The sequence below is a fragment of the Prenolepis imparis genome, unplaced genomic scaffold, assembly GCF_030444845.1.
Source record: "Prenolepis imparis isolate NDT839.2.m4 unplaced genomic scaffold, iyPreImpa1.0 SCAF_3, whole genome shotgun sequence".
Classification (NCBI taxonomy): Eukaryota; Metazoa; Arthropoda; class Insecta; order Hymenoptera; family Formicidae; genus Prenolepis; species Prenolepis imparis.
In genome coordinates, this window is record NW_028141161.1 from 15,444,879 (window position 1) to 15,466,645 (window position 21,767).

The 21,767-nt window shown below is 35.3% G+C and overlaps 4 protein-coding genes across 6 annotated transcripts; 2 read left to right on the plus strand and 2 right to left on the minus strand.

Moving 5' to 3' along the window:
* Positions 1-790: 790 nt before the first annotated feature.
* LOC145934466 (putative inorganic phosphate cotransporter) lies at positions 791-10,855 on the minus strand. Its single transcript, XM_083034910.1, has 4 exons — positions 10,532-10,855; positions 3,872-4,080; positions 2,901-3,792; positions 791-2,823 (listed from the first exon to the last, which is right to left on the minus strand). Exons 1-4 carry the CDS (start codon positions 10,554-10,556, stop codon positions 2,492-2,494), a joined length of 1,458 nt encoding a protein of 485 aa, XP_082891036.1. The 5' UTR covers positions 10,557-10,855; the 3' UTR covers positions 791-2,491.
* LOC145934456 (cilia- and flagella-associated protein 52) lies at positions 3,687-16,889 on the plus strand. Of its 3 annotated transcripts, none has more exons than XM_083034886.1 (11): positions 3,687-3,821; positions 12,941-13,140; positions 13,240-13,417; positions 13,527-13,776; positions 13,938-14,214; positions 14,317-14,489; positions 14,576-14,724; positions 15,039-15,184; positions 15,495-15,646; positions 15,974-16,518; positions 16,627-16,889. In XM_083034886.1, exons 1-11 carry the CDS (start codon positions 3,785-3,787, stop codon positions 16,887-16,889), a joined length of 2,370 nt encoding a protein of 789 aa, XP_082891012.1. In that variant the 5' UTR covers positions 3,687-3,784. The 3 variants fall into 3 exon arrangements, with proteins under 3 accessions (XP_082891012.1, XP_082891013.1, XP_082891014.1); XM_083034887.1 differs by lacking the exon at positions 3,687-3,821 and adding an exon at positions 8,611-8,930; XM_083034888.1 differs by lacking the exon at positions 3,687-3,821 and having other exon boundaries at positions 13,003-13,140; positions 13,527-13,757.
* A 144-nt stretch (positions 16,890-17,033) lies between these two features.
* On the minus strand, positions 17,034-17,888 carry Atg12 (Autophagy-related 12). Its single transcript, XM_083034940.1, has 3 exons — positions 17,527-17,888; positions 17,280-17,416; positions 17,034-17,204 (listed from the first exon to the last, which is right to left on the minus strand). Exons 1-3 carry the CDS (start codon positions 17,684-17,686, stop codon positions 17,082-17,084), a joined length of 420 nt encoding a protein of 139 aa, XP_082891066.1. The 5' UTR covers positions 17,687-17,888; the 3' UTR covers positions 17,034-17,081.
* Positions 17,889-18,396: 508 nt separating this feature from the next.
* Positions 18,397-21,727, plus strand: LOC145934489 (uncharacterized). Its single transcript, XM_083034947.1, has 9 exons — positions 18,397-18,588; positions 18,698-18,873; positions 18,979-19,192; positions 19,442-19,558; positions 19,619-19,792; positions 20,565-20,760; positions 20,886-21,069; positions 21,158-21,306; positions 21,391-21,727. Exons 2-9 carry the CDS (start codon positions 18,718-18,720, stop codon positions 21,638-21,640), a joined length of 1,440 nt encoding a protein of 479 aa, XP_082891073.1. The 5' UTR covers positions 18,397-18,588; positions 18,698-18,717; the 3' UTR covers positions 21,641-21,727.
* The last annotated feature ends 40 nt before the right edge of the window (positions 21,728-21,767 follow it).

Genomic DNA, 21,767 nt, shown 5'->3' on the forward strand with positions numbered 1-21,767 from the left:
GTTACACAATACATTTTTTTCTGATTGCACTTCTTGTCTGTACGCAATCTGCGTAAAAATTACGTCCTACGTAAAATGTAATAATATACGCATTTCGAGAGCGCTATTATATGAATTTATAATTATATATGCGGGTCACATGACACGATCTTTACAATTGCGGAATAGTGCTCGTTTTGAATATCAACACGCCGTATTTCTCGCAAAAAAATATTGCTCCGCAGGTACATCGATTATAATTGACGCTTATTTTACAAAATGCCGTCCACATAAAGCTCGTTAAGAATCGGGCAGCACGTAATTATAGCAAATGACTATTATAGTATCTGGCTGTCATTAACGTAACAATGCACACGCGATACGTTCTGTAAGTTTCAATTACATGCATGTGAGTATCACGAAATCGAATATTGAGAACGGTATAGAGATTTGAACGCGCGATGCAAGAAAAAAATTATTTAATTTTTTACGAAAGCTAATTGAATTTTATGCACGAGTTTGATAATGAAACAGATTTTTTAAAAACATTTTTTGCCTGATATTAATTATCTTTTTGCCTTATATAATTATCATATCTAATTTAATTAACTTTTATCTATATGTTTAATTTGGATCTATATTTGCTCTCAAAAAATTCGAGAGCGGAAATTAACTGTCGAACAAATATTTGATGATTAATAATCGTATCTGATATTAATGATCAATTAGAACGATTTCTCGTGATCATTGAGTGATATTAAAATTGAATATTTATACAATTGGTTTGCGGTTTACATGGAGATATCTCGGCTAATCTTCTTCAATACTGATGTTTTTATTGTCTTTTCCCCTTTTTACAATCTTGCTCTCGGTACGATAAAATGTGTCCAACACATTGGAGCTTTAGGAGTGAAATATTTTGACAATATTTCGCACAATATAAATTATAGTTTTATCAAAGTAAAATCTTTTATTTGCATTATACAATATACTCTTTATTTGTTTTTTAATTATTTTTAATTTAAAAAATTTTCGCCACATTATCAGGGTAACTATATTTTGTTAAAATATTATGTTAATATAGAACAGTAAAAGGGTGGTAATAGAGAGTAGCTAGATCGCGATTTGGATTTTGCAGAGCGAGTTTGTGAAATGCACGCGGATCATCTGAATGAATTAATAAATCTTATTGCAGATTTTTTTAAGATATCTGTTTTCTTAACTTGCGAGATATACAATGAGAATATATTTAAAGAAGTCGGCATAGGGGAACTTATTTATACATTTTATTTGATATTCCATCTGTGAATGCAATCTGTTCCTGACAATTACTATGAATAATTTGCACGCACTTTCGTCCTATTTTTGATAAAGCATATAAGTTAAATAAATCGATATTGAAAAGAAACGCGAATTATCGCACGTTTTTGCAAAGTGTATTTTTCCGCAGAAATAGGAACTTTGAATTAAAACGATATGACAAATGGAATTCGAGCATCTGTAATTACATGTAACGATGTTATTATGCAGGGGAAGAAAAGAAAACGTGTATTATTACGTAAAGTCTGCGATTTTCAACGAGTCTCCGGTAAACTTTGCCGAGACTTGCGTTGTGTAATCAATGATGTAAAACAACATTTTATAATATATAATGGCTCATAAAATAAAATTCGATTTATTATCTATATTGCATATCAAATGAAATTTATAAAGTGAAACATAGAACTGCTGGCAAATTGATAAATTAATCAAAATGTGTTTATTTTTGAGATTAGCTGCTCTCATTTATATATTCTGTCGTTGCACAATTATAGCCTCGTCTGATTGAATGGTTTGGCGATTCGCTAATATATTATTAATCCGCAATAAGATTTGCCTTCGAATTTTCAGAGATTTTCGAAGAGCTCGATTGTATTTAAATTTGTCTTCGCGATGATGGCGAAATGGCGATATTGACGATTTGTATATGTGTGTATACAATTAACATTTATTTTTCTTAATTAACATATTATTTTAATTAATTAAATTAATTTACTTTATCTCTTTTTATCTTACATTGTCTGCAATATGTACATATAATTCGTCCATTGTTCGTCCATCGTCTCTAATTTATCCTCCTTTCACGACAAAAGCTGCTTGCTTGCGTAAAAGTCGCGTTGCGATTGTGCTGATTAACGCACATTCGCAATTCACGGTATTTAGAACCGTGCGAATTTAACGCTTGAATTATTATTCAAGGATTATGTATTATGCGAGATTGAACAGAGCGCACGTCTTTTTCATTTATCATCGTCATATCTTCTCAGTTATATATCGTCGTCATACGGTTGCGATGAGTGTGAAATCCTTGTCGAAGAACGTGAATAAACGATTGACGGAACGTGCGCTTGTCGAAAAAAAAACCGATATCTAAGATATCTGCGTAAGATCTTTTTTTTCCGGAAGAAAAGCTATTTTGTTAAGCGCTTAACAGCGTTTAACTTTACGGGGCACCGCGTCAAGGATAACGTTTTTACGAGTTCTTCGGAGGTGTCTGCCTACTCGTCTCCTTACGTAGCCGCCTCTCTTCTCGATCCCGTATAACAAAGTCAGGATCGTTCCAGTATTGAACCTCGCCGTTGGCGTACAGGATGAAGATCAGATTCGTCACGATGAAGACACCCAGGACGATCCAGAAGACGAGCCGCCATTGATCGAGCGTTTGATCGGGCGCCAACACGCCGACGATGTACGGCGTGATTATACCACTGAAGGCACCTATCCCGTTCACCAACGCCATCAGAGTGCCGGAGTAATTGGGACTAAGATCCAGACCGTTGACTTTCATCCCGGGATAGAAGGTACCTTCGAGAGAAAGAGAGAATCGAAGAGGATTCGCGTGTAAATTGTATCTCGTAAATATACCGAGCGAAATTACGTACCCATCAGAGCCATGCCGATGGTGAACATGGTCACCACCAACGTTCTGTCGTACGAAGCGTACGAGGCGGCGATGATGAAGACACCCGGGCCTATGGAAGCGATAGTGGTACCGAGTTTTCGCACGTTGGTGCGCGACATGATACCCTTGGTGATTATCCGGTCGGCGAGCCAGGACGACGCGATGCTGCAGAACCACATGACGAGATAGGGCAACGACGAGACAAAGCCGTTAGTCTTGATGGAGTAGTGAAGCACGCTGCTCATGTACTTGGGCAGATCGGTGACCATGGTGAAGAAGCCCCAGTCGTGACCGATCTGGGCGGCGATCAGCGCCCCAACCGGCGCCGATTGAAGCATGTGACGCCAGGGTACGGGCGGCGGTTTTGCGTGAGTATGTTCGTTCATACGTTCGTGCAGATATTTGACCTCGCGCTCGGAAATAAACGGATGCTCGTACGGATTGTTGTAGCAGATCAGCACCCATAGGACGAACCACAGGACGCCGATCCCGCCGAACACGTAGAAAACCGCCGGCCAGCTGTAGGAATGTAGAATCAGGCCGGAAACCACGTTGGAGAGGACCGTCCCGATCTGGGCACCGGCGAACACCAACGAGCCGATCATCGATCTCTCCTCCGGCGGTGTCCATTGCGCCAACATGGCGTTCAACGCCGGGAAGGTCGTGCCCTCGCCGAGGCCCATTAAGATTCGCAGCACTATCAGGCCGTCCGACTCGCCCCAATCGACCACCACCGGCGTCAGCAGGGTGAAGATTGCTGTCGAGAGCATGCCGAGACCGAGGGAGTACTTGCCACCGAATTTTTCGGCTAGTATCCCGCCTGGCAGATGCGTGATAACGTAGCCCCAGTAGAAGGACGAGAGAATGAGACCCTGGACCGAGAAGGTGGAGGTGTGTGAAGGTAAGATTTAAATAAATATAATTTTTCAGCAAAGTATCTTTCACATATACCTGCGTATATTCATCCCAGTCGTAGCGTTTGATATCTTTTGTATTGTCTTCGTTAACGTCCGATCGATTAGTATTGCCCGTGCTATTGAGATGTGTTGGATATGTCATTTCCGTAATAGTAATCGAGAGACAGACTCTCATGGTGTATGCGTTCAGGAGCGCCAGAAATCCCATGAAAGCGAACACCCATCGTTGCGGCAATCGACCACCTGTAATTGCAAACAATTTTTGCAAATTTTCACGTTATCAATTTCATATCAGATCCAGAAGCTTAACAAACTTTACGTAACTACGAACGCAAAATGTGATACAGTTTCTGGATATAATTATGTAAAAATGATCGCGAATATTTCATTGCGCAGATAAAAAGTATATCTAAACTGCTTATTTAAAAAAAATTATATTAACCATATTATATTTTTTAATACGATTAGAAGGAATAGAATGTAATCTGCGACGAAAACAGATTATAACGGATAACGGATTAATCCATTTGTTTACACAAAAATTGTTTAACGTCCCGCGAGGATTCGCTTTTTGTTGGACTTGGATCGCGTTACATAGCGCACTTATCTCGTCTATGTAAACTTGGTTATCCCGTTACTTGTGTCACCTGTTCCGCTACTATCATCGAGAAACATGCCTTTTTTTAAATACGATTCCTCTGTCCATAAATCGCTCGCGCGAAGAAATTTTTTCACAACTTTACTTTCACCGACATTTTACCAGTCACTTTGAATGTTCGATGACATTTTGCAACTCGCAAAACAAGACTTTCCTGATCTACATACGCGATTAACGCGTTCTCTAATACTATTAGATAAATATGACAATGTGTTACATATGTGTTACAAGAGAAATGTCTATAACTTTCAATTCCGATTGCGCTCGTGAGAAAGTTCTTCGACGAAGAACATTTCCGTTCGCAGCAGCAGTTTCCTTTCCCCGTTTTGGTGAATGAACCTTCGATCGCGCGTTTTCTATTCCGCGGCCGATGCGCCCACGTGCGATCACGTATGCACGCACGTGCCTTGACATACGTAATATGTATCTCTGCTAAAGAGTGTCCTTTCGCGATTTTTTTCGCTGCGATTCGATCAGGATTTCGAGGAGTCTTGTCTGCCTCTTTCGAGGATTTTCCGGTCAGAGGATTCTGCGATATCCTTCCCTAAGATCTTTACTAGGAAACGGATTCTTTTTCCTATATAGAGATGACAGCTTAACATTAGCTGTCATCCGTTCACCCACCCACCTATTCAAGTCAAGTCGATCACTATTCCTTTCTCGTGCACGATCTCAAACTCTCCTCGTCGGCACCTTCAACGATTTAAAGTCACGTGTAACGACGTATGCATGAAAATTCTTTTCCGTATACCGTTACCTAGCTGAAGAGATGCTTGATATGCGTGCATGCGTAAGAATGCGTGATCGAAAAGTGAGATCAAAGGATTTAGACGCCGTCGTCGCGTTTCTAATGTTATACATATGTATATATATGTATATACGCAAATCGTACGTAACTGAAGGAAGAGACGCGTCCTCGCGAAGCTAAACATTTCAAGAGGAGGATCGTTTCCCAGAAACGATTTCCTCATTCGCTTATCGTATATTAAACAAACGAGAATTCCAAGTATTCGCGATTGAGCCATTCCGTTCGTTCCGTCATCAATCTCGCGAGTTTCGCAGTCGAACTTTCCTCGTGAAAAGCCGCGAATCGAAGGAAAAAAAAAACCGCTAATATCCACTTTGCCTTGCAAAAAGCGGTCATATGGAAATACTTTTCACGCGTCTTGCGAAAATCTTGTCGTACAAATACCGCAAACTCTTTCACGTGTCTTGCAAAAAACTGTCGAGGCCTCTAATCGATAATTATCCTGCAGGCTGTTTTGCGTGAAGAAAGAGGAAGAGGAAAAAGTCTCTGGAATAAGAAAAATTTTTACAGAAAATTCAGTCTTATCTAAAAGAAGGCGTGTACACTCATTCATTTCTGTAATCAAGAAGCATCTCGCGGATGATTATCGCGACGATTATGTCGCAAGATAGTGATACTGTTTGTTTCATGTTACAAATCGTTGAATATTAGACATATTTGCCGATTTCCGATACGAAATTTGTTATGTAATTAATTTTGTGAGCACTTGGCGTTGAGGTGAAATTAATCTATTGAAATACGGGGATAATTGGCACGTTTCCACACATATTATTATATATGCGAGCCTTGTAATACTTTCTTTTTTATCATTGGATATATTTCATTCTTTCTTTTTTAGTATTTGTGTTTTTATATAATAATCTGTCTCACGCATAAATGAAGGAAAAACGAGAAAAAAAAGAGAGGTATTTGATAGAAAGTATTATTTTATAGACTCTGTGTTATCGTTTAAAAAACTTCCACAAGAGGTGCATCAGAATCTGTCAACAAGCGATAATTCGATGATGACAACATTATTGATCGGACTTTATCACGGATTTGTGTCGCTATGAATTTCAAGTATTCGAAGTAATTGAAATCGTTGAATGAACTTAACAGATTAATGGATGATAATTGTTTTGTTGCGCAATGAGATCATCGATAGCGGTTTTTCCAGGGGGTTTAGCGCGAAATTTTTATTCTATTCTTTTCTATCGCTCGAAACGAAACGGAGCGACTAAAATAGATTATTATTATCGTCGAATCTCTGACATATCTCGGCGCGAATTATCTCTCGTCGCTTTTATTGAATTACTACGAGTATGAATTAGCAGAAAATAATAACTTGAAACGCGCACAACAAATGTGATTTATTACGGCGCGTGTAATCGCAAGGGCTTTAGGAATCGCAAGAAGCACAAATCCACGAGATATCGCTGTAACCGGCGCGTTATACGTATATAAGATGCAATCGCGAAATAGATACTGAAAAAGCCATCAAACAATTACGAAATTATATTTAACATTGACGGTAGCTTTTAATGATGCTTTAATAGCGAATATAAATCAATCGCGATTACTTTTCTGCTTTTAATGTCGCAAATTGTACAGGATTTTATATTTTGACTTTGAAACTTTTCCTTACCGTGTGTACGAGATAAAAAATATATGTATGTTTATATTATTATTATTATTAATTTATATTATTACAGATAAGATTGTCGAAAAAGTCTGCTCGATGATAACACGCAAATTTTATCATTATTAATCCGTAGATGTAGAAATATTTCGCTATCATTGATTAGATGGAAATCGATGTCACTATCGCGTGCCGAAAATGCGTTAGCAATATATATTCTCGATGACCAATCTAACTTTTTCTCGAGTGCGTATCAAAACGATTGTCTCTATTACAAATTACTTCGTTCGTCCGCGCTTATCTTGTGTTTACTTATTAATAAAGTGTCGATATAAAATTTCATGATAATGATACGCGTTCCACAAAGATATAACGCGAACAGCTTAATTGTGTCGATTATTTGATTCGTCGTTACAAAAGATATATCGCGTAAACATTGATGACATTTGAATAATTTAAAAATACGAACACGAAATTTGATTTATGTTCAAGTGTGCTTGCGTTAAAACTTCTTTCATGTATCATTTATGCCTAAATATCGCTGATATATTCATTATGCGAACGATTATTTATAGTCGCGGAAAGTCGAACGAGGCGGACAAAAAATAGCGTTGAATTATTATAGAAATAAATTTCTCGATTTTATTGTTCTACAATATATCGCATAATACACACGTTCGAAAACTTTGTGCAGCTTTTCACTTTCGCGGACATAATCGAATATGTAAGTAAAGTCTCGTGAAAGAGCGGAAAAGAGTATATCTTTAAAAATAACACAATACTTTATATCTGACGCGCGCATTATTTTTTTTAGTTTGCAAAAACATCATCGAAACACGTACGAATTTTGCATTGTAATAATTTGTGTGTACACGCACGTGTACATACATATGCGTGATCGTATACATCTAAATAAGCAGGACATCTGCATCAGCTGATCCGAATGATTGATATTTCGATGGACGCGTTCAATAACGAATAAAGAATGGATCTCCATCGGACGAGATTTATTTTTTATCCATTTATTTTTCGAAAACTTCTCCAAGATATATTTCTCGAAAATAACGCAATAGTCTGCGATATCATTGAGTGTCGCTACTTGAGGAGACGTCGAGACAATCTTACATAGTCTCAAGAATATTCAACTTGATAAAATAATTAAAGTCTTAAAGAAAAATGCAATTTTGCAATCGATCAAGTTTATCAGTGAGATAATTATCACGGTCCGTTTTTAATTTACAATCAAACAGAATCTCCATAAAAATCTTTATCAAGGGGTTTAAAGCGTCTGTCGATAATGGTAATGACTAATCGATACGCGACAGCTATAATACACCTACACAACAAAATACAATAAATTGAAACTTTGTTTTTTTTCTCGGATAGTCGTTTTTTTCAATTGAAACCTTCGATTTGAAGCGCACGAATTTCTTTACGATGCAACTATACACTATGTATATATGCATATATAATATGCAATTAAACTTAACAATTGCAGTGTAAACAATTAACACTGCAATTAATAGACTAATAGTGATGTATAATTAGTTTCCTACTGTGTCGGGAGCGCTATCTTATCTCGCGATACGCGGGAAATACTTGCTCGAAGAAGCTCTAGCGTTAGATAATAATTCTCCCTTTTCTTCTCCGCAATTTTCTATATCTGTTTCGTCGAGAAAGATGATGGCTTTTTTAAAAGAATTTCAAAGGCTCGGTCCGTGAAATCCATTTTTCATGCCAAACTTTTCAAAGCGGACTATTCTTCCTTAATATACATACAGCGAGATATTCGCGATCGTGCTTCGATTGCCAAAGTCTCGTAACGAAGACGTGGTTTCGAGCTTTACGAGCTTATTTATGCGAAAAACGTGAAAGAAAAAGCGGCCTTGACCGAAAGACGTGATATGTACGGTAACCAATTGTCGCGATCGTATCTATCCAAGGTTTGCGAGAGGAATAGAAAGAGAGAGGGGGAGAAAAAACGAGAAAGAATGTAACTGAAAAATCAGGTATGAGACATTTGACAATAATCGATAAGTAGCGTATTGGATACGAATTTTTTCACGGATCTCTTTTTACTTTTTTTAATATTATGACTTTTCGCGCTTTTGATCGAGAGGCGACCCTGATCGATTCCGTCACGGTTCAGTCCGTTATGTATAAAAGAAAAAAAAAAGAGATGCAAATTTTGACGGTCTATGCATATACTCGCGCGACTATCTCACGCGATTACGTGCGAATGTCAGGAAGTGCTGTGTAAACGAACGAGTTGCAATTAATGTCAAGGCATTCCCGCCTACGCGGTTAAACGAACGCGAAAGTTATGATAGACTGCAAGCTGCAACCTTAACAAATTAAGATTTCTAATCAATCGATATCGATGATTTCTAGATTCCTCAATAATCTTCTTAAGGCTGGGCGCATACTATCGACTTTACGTCGACTAAACTGTTTAATCGATGTCGAGCAGCACTAACATTTTTTATTGATTAAACAGTTTTGTCGAGGATTACAGGCGTGTATATTACAGGCGAATTGTCGATCACAATTTTGTCAAAAAGCCATCGAGTTTCGACTTCTTAGTCGAGTCGATATCAAGTTCGATAAGTAGGCACTTTTAGAATAAATGATGACTTTTTACTGCTCGACTAAACTAATCGATCGACAAAAAGTAGATAATATGCGCCCAGTCTAAGTTGCATTTTTTTGCGGTAAATGAGTACGATAAAGTCTATTTGATATGAGTTAATTGCACGATTATCATTTTATCTGCCGCTTTTAATTATTCAAGAAAATTTTTCAACATTTTCAACAAAAAATTTACCGTACACTTAAACTGCTAATTAAAATACAATGTTGTCTGTACAGGAGAGACATTTATCATTATGCAAAATGTTTTTTTTTTTTTTTTTTATTATTTTATACTTGATTTTTTATCATGTTGTAAATGATTTTTTTATACTTGTTATACTTGACTCTGTGACTATGCAATAATATCTTATAATTAAAAAATTACATTGTTTTATATATCTTTGCTTATTGCAAGAAAAAAATGTATATGAAAAAAATATCAAGATATCATTTGAAGTATTTTCTAATAATTATGAGAAATTATTAATTAATTTTTTTTTTATTTATATATTAAAATCAGATTAATGAAATCCATTATGATTGAAATTCCTTATGAAATTCATTATGCTTTATAATCACACATATCACTCATTCGAAAGATTGTGGAACACTCGACAATATGTTTAACGCCGACTGACTGGTTTTTCTTACGTCCTAGATATCAATGTTATGTGATTTTATGCCGTGGCGGAAAAAAACGCATAAACACTTTTTTTTATTATAATCCGGATCGATATATGGTATTCGACATTCAGCTTCTGATAAAATAAATCACGCAATCTTTCCTCGCAACAAAGATTCGCCGCGATCGATGAAATCATTAATCAACGACTCTCGCTCTGCTTTATTTGTAATTCGCGGCGATAAATCGCAAATCGATCAGATATATATATATTTATTCGATAAATCGCGGATAAATAGTACACAGGAGAGCGGAAACACGCGAGTGATTTGAATACGAGATCGAGATCGTACTTACAACACGCTTTCCACGTAGAGATCATCCTTGAAGATTTACTTTAAGCACGCGAGATATGCCGATGATACTTTTTGTGTCGCTCCGTCTTTTCTTTCTAATTATTTCATTAAAATTCTAATTATTTCATTAAAATTCGAAGTGATGACATTTGCACACTTCCTGCATCCGGAGGTTGACTTTTTTTTTCACAGCAATTTTCGGATACAAATCATCGCACAAGATCCGATCCGTGTTACAAACTTTCTCCTCCTCCTCCTGTCAAGTTCTTCTGACAAGCCGAACACACGTGTCGCGAGCGACTGAATTCGGCACCCTCGATAGGTTCGCTTTATATCTGCTTTATGTACTGCTCGTCGCGCATTATCCAGGGTGGGGAATACGAGAGGCAGGTAAGAGCAATAAGCAGCCTCGGACTGTGGAATCGGCGCGTGTGCACATCGATGTTTTGTAAAGAAATACTGGATCGCGCGCGATCATCTCATCCCCGGTTTTTCTCCTGCTGGACCTTCCGGAGCGCGAGCGATTAACGTCGGAATAAGGCGATCGGTCGACGACCGAGACATCGGCAAGACACCGAGTCGAATTCGATTTTTTTCTAGAAAAATTTCGCGGTTTGTTTTGAAACAGGTGTTTCAAGTAGAACAGCGCACTTTCCGCTTCCGATTTTTGCGCGGCTAGAAAATTCCTAAGCGCGTAATCATCCGAGTTGCATATTACAATGCACGAAGAATGACTTGTCTCATATTTTATTTCATTATCGCTGGATCTTATTGTTAAAACTGAAGAAATTACTCTCGGAAAAAACTAAAACATCTGTCTTCTTATTCTCGGAAAATACGAAAACTATGCGAGAAAATTTTGCGTATTATAATTAGAAAAAAATTAGAAGATATATAAATTCTGATTTTTAAAAATAATATTGCATGATAAACACGTGTTTGTCAGGTGCTCGATATCGATATGCGATATCGATGCTAATTATCTTTCAAGCACGAGGCAAGGCTGCTGAATCCGACATGATCTCGTGTCTTCTGACACCTGATGTAAAAAGGCATGATTTTAAGGCAATGTCAACATATTTACTGCTTTGTGATACGGCTCCGTAAAGTTTTATAAGCATCCAAAACAATGTATAATTGTATAATTGTAAAAATTATATTTTATATACTCTCCATAAAATTATATAGACACAACAAAGATTGATTTTTATATTAATTTACTCAAATTGTATTAAAATTAAAAGCATATATATATATATATATATATATATATTGACTTAAAATTAATTCGGATTAGACGAGTTAATAAATATCGCGGAAAAAACATACTGTAAAATTTTAACAAAATTGATGAGAAAGTTTATTTTTTCGTAATTATTCATTACTTAATTGGAGTGCAATGTTAATTTATATATCACTGACACAGTTACATAATTTGAAAACAATCACTGTGCGTTAACGCCCTTTCGAAAAATATTTCGATTAAAAGAAATCCGTAGCGATAACTTTTATCAATGTAATTTAAAATATTAAACAAATTTAATTATATAAAAATATGTTTAAAGATTTAATATATATATTTTTTTAATACTTTGGTATTAAAAAGGTACATCAAAATATTATTATAATTTAAATAAAAACCATTCTTAATTTTATTTAAAAAATTAATTATTGTATTTATATATATTATAATTTATTTTTAAAAAATATTTATTATTTATTTTTTACAATTGTTATTTAAAAGTAATCATATACAAATATACATATACACAAAATACACTACTGCGGAAAATCCAAGGGACCGTAGAAGGAGAGTGCATAGATACCGCGTATATAGTATACAATCAATTTATTGCCACGGTAACGCCGGTTTATACGTAATATCCACAATTACACAACCTCTTTACTCTTTACGTGCATATATCTCCCAGAATAATACACTTTATCTTACCGTAAAGTTAATGCACAGAACCCGTCAACAATGGAGCCCCGGGATCTCGAAACGATTGGAATAATCGCGTTCGATGGTTTGTACGAAAAGCAGCACCTCTTAAATTTTATCATTTTAAAATTAAATTAATTTTATAAATAACAAAACGAAACTTCAAGATCTAAAAGAAATATAAATTAATAAATACTAGAGATTTATTGTCGCGATTTCGAAATTGGCAGGATTAATCGAACGAGATAATCGAATTTAACCGAGAAATCTGAATCTGATTATGAACGTAATTTATCAAAAAAATCTAATCTAGAAACAATATTCTAACAATTAAAAAAATATATATAGCATACGTTTTACTAACTTTTAAATACCATTATATTTATACAATTATATTTACTGTATTATCGTAATGTGTTTTTTAATGGCATACGTAATTAATAATAAATTATATTTATTCACTTTGAGGTATAACGAAAAACGCTCTGCGATTACATCCGGACGAGAAGCATCTCCTCTATCCGATGGGCTACAAGGTGGTCATAAGGAACATCGAAACCAGCGAGCAACGATTCCTCAGCGGTCACACGAACAATGTCTCGGCATTGTGCGTTTCTCCGTGCGGAAAATACGTCGCTTCCGGCCAAAATAATCATCTCGGTTTCAAGGTATATACCACAAGGTCCTTAACATATTCCCTCGTTTCTTATACGAGCATATTCAATTGTATTTTACGCAATCTTACCTGCACCTTACGTTTGTCGCAGGCCATGGTGATCATATGGAATTACGAAGAAGGCGCAATGATGGGCAGCTATGAGACGCACAAAGTCGGCATCGAAGATCTATGTTTCACGTGCAACGGCGATTTTCTGGTGAGCCTCGGCGGCAGGGACGACGGCAACGTCATCATCTGGGACGTCCAGAAGAATTCTCTCATATGCGGTATCTCTCTGAGAATTCTCCAACTTGATCTTCTCTTTCGCGAAACTGTGGAACTATCTCGATTATACGTCAATATTTGATGTAACATTACGGGAAACGATTCTCGCAGGATCATTCGCCAGCAACGATACGAGCGGCGACGCGTACAATATCGCGAGGATGCATCTTCACGGCGGGTGTTTCGTCACCGCAGGCGACAGGACCCTGAAGATCTGGCGCATCGAGGCAGAGAAGCGAAGGGTACTCGGAATCGACGTGGAAGTGGGCAAACTAAAGCGTCTCGTCAATTGCATCGTCGTGGACGAGAGGGACGAGATTGTTTACTGCGGCACTTCTTCCGGTGATATCATTAACGCAAGGTCACATATAGAAATGCCGTTTGAGAAAAGAAAAACATTTGTATTTATCATGCCATTAATACTTATTATCTTTTAATCATTTTTTAAAATACATTTTATCTTCTTTCAGCATTATCTCTCGCTATTTATCGCTTTATCATGCTTAATTTTTTTTTCCGTAGATTGAATTTACGCGACGATCTGGAATGCGGAGACTCACCAGCTCGTTCGCCGGTGATGATCGGTTGCTATTCAAAGATAACGCGCGATCTGAGAAAAATGAAGATGGGTGAGGGTGATCTATATTCAGGCGGGGTGACGAGTCTGTTGCTTTTGAAAGACGGGAAACTGCTGGTCGGTACTGGTGACGGTACTGTTGAATTGATCCAAATAATAAACAGGAAGGAAAGTCGAACGCACAAGCCGTCAAAGTTCCCTAATACGCCGCAGATACTCACTGTAAGTCTACTTTTTATAAATCTCTACGGAAAAGGGATATATTACGAAAAAAAAATCAAGAATCCGCGTGCACAAGATTATAATTTTTTTTTCATTTATCAGCATCAAAAGGAAAACGTATGTAGCACCGTAACAACCATGGTTCTGTATCTGAACGAATTTGTGCTAGTCGGGACAGCCTGGTGCGAGATCTATCAGATTCAGCTGTCAAATTTTCACATGCGTCTACTCGTCACTTCTCACACTAGCTGCATATACAGCGTCGCGTTTCCGCGGTAAGAATCTTGAATTTTGCAACCATACATATGTATATACCAGTTGACAAATGCAATCAATTAATTATGACACTTTGATATTACAGCAACCATTCGGAGACATTCGCGACAGGCGGCAAAAACGACGTCAGGCTATGGCAGCTGGAAAAGCAAAAAGAGATACTTCGTATCACGGTGGCAAATTTCGTTTGTTCTAGTCTACAATTTGCATGTGACGATCAAATGCTGTTTTCTGGTACATATAACTTTTGGTACAAACGTATACAAGTTTTTAATATAATTTCTAAGATTCTATAATAATATAAAATCGTTGGAGAAGTCACTCGTATTATTGTTACATATTAATATATTAATCATTAAAAGGCTTATATTATAATCTTGAAGTATATAATCTCTTTCATTTATAAAAAATTATATCTCTCTGCATATATTAAAAAATAGTTCGTAGTTGAAATTTACCGCACGTACAATAATGCAGCGTGTACCATGCGTATCGCCGTGTATTTACACTACGGCAAAAGAATTCTTCTTATAATTCATGCTTTTCAGCTTGGAACGACGGCACAATAAGAGCATTCGCGTCGCACAACGGGCAGCTTCATTTCACCATTCACAACGCCCATACGAAAGCCGTATCTACGGTCGCAGTTACGAGCGACGGTGTGACGCTCATTAGCGGTGGTTGTGACGGCCAGGTGATGTATTGTTACGCTTTCTCTAAAAAATGCCCTTTTTATTCTAAAAACTCGTCCGATTGATGCAAATTTCGATAATTTATACGAGAAAATTTCAATATATATTTGTGCGTATAATTATAACTCATTACTTCTCTACTCGCAAATTAATATCTGTTTATATTATCTATTGTGTGCGCGCGTCCGTATAAATTAAATCATTCATTTGCATTTTTGAAGCATAATGACAAAATTAATCGCGTTTTATCAGGAGTGTATTATTTGATCAAATATATATATCTTTATAATACATAATTTATTTGATTTTCAGGTGCGAATATGGGAAATAAAAGCCGACGTGCAGCGATTGATTAGTATACTGAAGGAACATCGCGGACCGATAACATCTTTGCACATCTCGAGCAATAATGAAAACCTGATTAGTTCAAGTACGGACGGTACGTGCGTCATTTGGGACATAACGTAAGTGTTTTCTTTAAAAGCGTAAAATTAATAAAAATTCAAAATATTATAATAATATTATAGATAAAAATATTATAATTAAAATATATCCGCCAAATCATAATCTTTCGATATATTTTTTCTTTGTAGAAAAGTTTCTCGATCCCTTGTTATCAACAATTTCATTTAAAACAATTTAATAGAAGAACGAACTTTCTTTCCTTCGCGTTGATCTAATTGATAATGATTCTGAAATATAAATTTAATGATCAAGTGAATCTAGATTTATTATATCAGATACATACTAAGTTTTTAAAAAGGAGTAAAAATAATTTTCTCGCTCTATAGGCGTCGCGTTAGAAAACATACACTCATGGGAAACACGATGTTTATGATGGCGCAATTTACGCCCGACGGTATCCAGATTTTGACATGCGGCACGGATCGAAAGATCGCTTACTGGGAGACTCTGGATGGCTCGTTGGTGCGAGAAATTGAGGGTTCCAACGTCGGGACGTTAAACTGCGTGGACATCAGTCCCGATGGTCGGTTCTTCGTCACCGGATCCAATGATTGCACTGTCAAAATCTGGGAATACGACAGCGCGGATCTCTTTCACATCGGTACTTCTCACGCGGCAATAATCACCGGGTGTAAATTCAGCGCGGACGGCAAATATATAGTGACAACTAGCGCCGATGGAGCAATTATAATATGGAAATATTCGTCTGAAATCTTGGAGGATTCGAAGTCTATAGATCAAAGAGAAATTGCTAGTTCTATACATAGCTCGAGAAACGAAGAGAAATTATCTCAGCAAAAAGAAGGCGATAAAGACGTCGCAGCGAATCAAACTGTATACTCTTCCAAAAAATCGACTTCATTGTGTACAAGTAAAAATTACATTATCAAATATTTACATAAAATAAGTTGAAACAATACAATTTTAATATAACGTAAGTACTATATAATTTATGTATATTTGTTTAATAATTTATCAGGTGGTGATAAAAAGCAGCTATCAGTTGCTTCTGATCGAAGTAAAGGATCTAAAAAGGAAGCTTCCGAAAAAACAATACCCCTTTGTAAATGTGCATCATTAAGATCAGCGAGTTCTAAATCAAGTACAAGAACACCAAAAAAATGTCGATGTAAAGACACGAAGAATAATGAATCATCTGGCAAAGTAAAGGCAATGGAAGGACAGTTAAAAGAATCTTCAGATGTATGTAGCAGAAAATCTATTACATCGAATAATGTGTGAAACGATAATCCATCAATTAAACTGATTAATTTATCAGAGATTTTAATGTTACTATTGAAAATAAATCTAATGACATAAAAACTAAGTTCTTGATATAACACAATTATATCACAAATACAAAGAGAGTTATATCACAATAAATGATTTAATTATATACTTATATATTATCCTTTTGATGGCAAAAATTAATTCTCAACCCCAGGCTTGACTTTTACAATAATGGATGACTAATTTTCCATCTGCGCCATAGCAATCGTATAAATTCTTAACTGTCTGATCGGGAGCAGGTGCAAACGTCTGATTAACATAAAGGAACTGTAAGATAAATTAATTATTGTTATTACCACTTTTTCATATTGTTTGAAGAAAAAAGAATACTTTGTCGCATACCAATCTCTCACTAGAATCCAACTTGAGATACTTTTTAATAAATTCGGAAATCCGTCCGATGGGATTATCTTGGCAGACTGACCATTTCTTCTGCTTCATAATTGGAGCATTAGCAGTGGCCTTCAGGAGTATATCAACTGTGAAATTCAAGCAAATCTATCAGTTTAAATACAACCTTGTACATACATTGCATGCACTCGTAAATATGTATAATCGAATGAAATCAGAAATATGAATGTTTTTATACTTTTCGTTTTATCCTTTTGCGCTGTTTGAAGACCATTTCGTACCGTGTTTCCCTCAGGGATGGTTTCCAAACTAGTCGGTGCATCCTCGGTCGTGGAATCCGGCGCCTCTTCAATCTTCGTTTCGGTTGTTGCATTGTTTATCTCCTCTTTAGCAGCCATAGTAAAATAGATTCACTTGTATATTCAAAGCATATTATAATATATTATTTCACGACATTGCGTCTTCAATATGTGAGACAAAATAAATAATACTTGAAAAAATGATAAAAAGAATTGAGAAATGTGTATGTACACGGTTGTATTCTACACTGCACAATGACAATCAGCTGTTTGGATTGCCTTCGAATCATGGACGTAAAGAAATATGACATTTGTAAAGGGAATTCTTTAAATCACGGTATGAAGTTGTCATCTTTTTCTCGATCCTATGGCTAGGGAAAAAGAGCTAGACGGCGACTCTCTAGGGAATTTTTGACGCCGCGATTTGTGTTGTCATCTTTTTCTTGATCTTATGGCTAGGGAAAAAGAGCTAGACTGCTGCTCTCTAGGGAATTTTTGAAACCGCGATTTGTGTTGTCATCTTTTTCTTGCTCTTATGGCTAGGGAAAAAGAGCTAGACTGCTGCTCTCTAGGGAATTTTTGAAACCGCGATTTGTGTTGTCATCTTTTTCTCGCTCCTATGGCTAGGGAAAAAGAGCTAGACGGCGACTCTCTAGGGAATTTTTGAAGCCGCGATTTGTGTTGTCATCTTTTTCTTGATCTTATGGCTAGGGAAAAAGAGCTAGACGGCGACTCTCTAGGGAATTTTTGAACCCGCGATTTGTGTTGTTATCTTTTTCTCGATCTTATAGTTAGGGAAAAAGAGCTAGAGATGGCGCTTTCGGCGCTTCCTAAAATTTCATGCTCTAACCTATATAAAATAATCTAACCTATATAAAAATCTTATAATATCTATAAAATAATATTTATTATTGATTTATTCTCATTATTAGAAAAATGTCAAATTATTCTACACTTGATTTAATTATATACACAGTTTGAAAAAGTTGTATAAAATAAAGGTATGATAATATTCCAAGATAAATAAGAGATGTGTTGTGTATTTATGTTAGTTATTCTCAACATAATGTTTGATAAGATAATTATTTAAAAGATGTTTGTTTTAATTAGGAATATTACATATTATCGCTATGGTGGAAGCAGCTGGATGCGGTGAATTACAACAATTGGTCCAAGAAGAGGAATGCGAGGAACCACTTAGTCATGGAGGAGAAGCTACTCCTCCGTCAACACCAGCAAGATCTCAACGTCCGAACAAAACCGAAGCACACAATTCCAATGTATCGGTACAGTATTTTAACACATAGTGCATAATTGTTCAATGTAATTTATAAACTGATATAGCAACAGTATATTAAAAATATATATTTACATAAGTAACATTTTTGCAGCAACAAATATTATGGGAAAATAATACACAAACATCACCAATCATTAGTAAAGGAAGCTCCGGTCAAGGGACAAGTCAAGGTTCTATGGTTTCTGGTCGACTTGCTAATACTTCGAGTCATACTGGCAATCAATCTCGATTAACATATTTCAATGAAAAGGAGAAACAAAGGCCTGCTCGACCAGATCCACCAAGAATCACAAAGCAGCATAAAGGTAACTGACGTTCCAGAGAGCTTATAAAAATGTATCTGTTTTGTCTTGTTAATTTATCTGCTTCTTTTTTTTTATTTTGTATATTTTTCATATTTTATATATTAAATATGTTCATACACATACTCATACATTTTAAACCTTAGTTAAAACTTTACAATTTTGTTGTACAAACATAAATTTATACTTGAGTTTTTTAAGTTTTATATTAAGTGCATTTTTTCGATTCTGTTTTGGTATTGTTATATAAAGCCATGGTGCCATGCAAACACCATTGCTTTTTGTCAGAGGTTCCTGATGTTCGCCATATGGAGCAAGCTTTGCTGCAATTACTGGAAGACTTTCACAGTGGAAATTTACGAGCATTTGGTTGGTATACCTAGCTTTAAACAGCAAGATATTTAATAAGACCATTAATTGTTTTTCTAGGAAAAGATTGTAGTATGGAGCAGATGACGGAAATACGAGAACAACAAGAACGTTTAGCTAGGCTACATTTTGAACTTGGCCAACGACAAGAAGTGGGCGGAGAGCAGTCAGGTCTTCGTCAATCGAGCGCGAATATGCGACACTTGCTTCATCGCCTCCAACAGTTGAGTATCTGTATAGAAAAATTACACAGTAAATAATTATCATCTTATCACAATATGATATTGTTATAAATTCTTGTATTTGAGATATATAGACTTATACTGTTGAGAACAATTTTTATAAAAAATACATTGTTGAATATAAATATATATGTAAAATATTTTATATTATGCTATCCTCTAAAAATCGTAATCTTAAATATAACTATTGTACAAATATGTCATATATATATTTGAAAGAAAGGGAAAATAGTTGCATATAAAGAGAGGAGTGTAAATACATATATAGTTTCACAATATTATATAATTGTGAATATTTTTCAGAGACAATTGTATTTCTAATAATTGCACACACATGTCATTTTGTATATATATAATATATATATTATGTACATACATATTATGTATATATTATGTATATAACATATTATATGTATATATTATATCCACTTATGTGTCAATATTCAGAGTGTCTGTGACAACGAATTTTTAGTCTAATCTTTATAATGAAAATTAAAACAATTGCTATTTTCACAACCATGTCAATTTTATGCTCTACAACTCCAATATTTTAAATATTTCGTCGCTTTCATTTATTGACTATGCAAATCAGATATTCATACAATTTATATAAAAAACACTAACTATATAAATATGTTTGCACACAAAATTTATATCTAAAATACTGAATTTTAAATGAATCAGAGGAGTTTTAAAAACCTTTTAGTTTTTCTGTTCTTTCTAAGAGATATTAAATATTTAAGCATTGATTGAGAAATTTGCAGTTTTTGCAAAAAGGATGAAATCGGTAGCTTCACCACAACGTACGATTATAATTCACGATACTTTACAACGATTAAGTTATGAAAAACAGCCTGCATTTGATGCACTATGGGAACCAAAGGACATAGTCAGCATCGATGTAAAGGCAACAGAAAAAAGACGTATTCTTGGAGACGAATATCAGGAGTGCATAATCAAGTAATGATTAATTAATTTTTAACAAAATTATCCGATATAATTTATATATATATATATACATTTAATATCTGTACATATATTCGCATATAAATGAAACTTTTATCTTATATTAATCGATGAATTAGAGAAAGGCCAAGAAGATATATGACGCCTAGTGTAAGTTTAGATGATATACGAGATAAAGATGAGAGAAAATTAATAATTGACTTTATATACAAAACGACGGTAAATCAAGCGGCAAAAGAAGTTTGGAATGACTTTAAAGTGGAAAGCTCTTGCTTACCGCACGTAGAAGAGCGAGAAAAACTTGTATTATTTTACCACAGCAATCATTGTAAAATGTATAGTACACAAATGTATTATATAGTAATTAATAGGTCTCGATATGATTCGATAGGTGACTGATCAACGAGTAATAGCTCATTTGCCAGTGAGATTTCGAGGAGCTGCTAAAAAATGGGACGACATGCAAAGTCGTTCTCTTCTTGTGGATGATACCTGTTACGATAAGAAAGTTAAACGAAAAATCAAATACATAAACGAAACGTACTTGTGATAGTTTCCGAAATTGTCTTTTTCATAAAGAAAAAAGGATCTTATATTATTAAATAATTTAAATTTTTCTTACAGTCAACTAGAAATAGACAAAAAAATATCAGAAAGAGAGCACCTTATAAGAAAATTAATGCAAGAAAATAAATTAAGTATCTTTTATGACAAATTACCTTTATCGTATACAGGACATAGATCATACATTGCATATGGAGTGCCTTTAGAGAAAAAAGAAACTTATCGACCAATTAAAAGTAATATTTTAACTCATTTTACGAGTGTACGTCTTTTTTACATGATTCTAATAAATAATCACAATTACAGCTGAGGAACACGATGGCGATTCAGCAAATATATTATGATATATATATATATATATGCATTGTAAAAAGAAATTTACATATAACTATTTATATATTTTATAAATATATATAATATATATTTAGGATATATAT

What these genes read in the sequence shown, in the direction of transcription:
- LOC145934456 (XM_083034886.1), top strand. Translation starts at nt 3,785, where the DNA reads ATGAGACCCTGGACCGAGAAGGTGGAGGTGTGTGAAG. An exon ending in GAAGAATTCTCTCATATGCG is followed by an intron (nt 13,418 to 13,526) that starts GTATCTCTCTGA and finishes CGATTCTCGCAG; the next exon opens with GATCATTCGCCAGCAACGAT. An exon ending in ATACGCCGCAGATACTCACT is followed by an intron (nt 14,215 to 14,316) that starts GTAAGTCTACTT and finishes TTCATTTATCAG; the next exon opens with CATCAAAAGGAAAACGTATG.
- LOC145934466 (XM_083034910.1), bottom strand. Translation starts at nt 10,556, where the DNA reads ATGATCTCTACGTGGAAAGCGTGTT. An exon ending in CTCTACGTGGAAAGCGTGTT is followed by an intron (nt 4,081 to 10,531) that starts GTAAGTACGATC and finishes TTGCAATTACAG; the next exon opens with GTGGTCGATTGCCGCAACGA. An exon ending in ACTGGGATGAATATACGCAG is followed by an intron (nt 3,793 to 3,871) that starts GTATATGTGAAA and finishes TTCTCGGTCCAG; the next exon opens with GGTCTCATTCTCTCGTCCTT.
- Atg12 (XM_083034940.1), bottom strand. Translation starts at nt 17,686, where the DNA reads ATGGCTGCTAAAGAGGAGATAAACAATGCAACAACCGAAACGAAGATT. An exon ending in GCAAAAGGATAAAACGAAAA is followed by an intron (nt 17,417 to 17,526) that starts GTATAAAAACAT and finishes TGAATTTCACAG; the next exon opens with TTGATATACTCCTGAAGGCC. An exon ending in TGGATTCTAGTGAGAGATTG is followed by an intron (nt 17,205 to 17,279) that starts GTATGCGACAAA and finishes TTTATCTTACAG; the next exon opens with TTCCTTTATGTTAATCAGAC.
- LOC145934489 (XM_083034947.1), top strand. Translation starts at nt 18,718, where the DNA reads ATGGTGGAAGCAGCTGGATGCGGTGAATTACAACAATTGGTCCAAGAA. An exon ending in TGGAAATTTACGAGCATTTG is followed by an intron (nt 19,559 to 19,618) that starts GTTGGTATACCT and finishes TTGTTTTTCTAG; the next exon opens with GAAAAGATTGTAGTATGGAG. An exon ending in TAGAAGAGCGAGAAAAACTT is followed by an intron (nt 21,070 to 21,157) that starts GTATTATTTTAC and finishes ATGATTCGATAG; the next exon opens with GTGACTGATCAACGAGTAAT.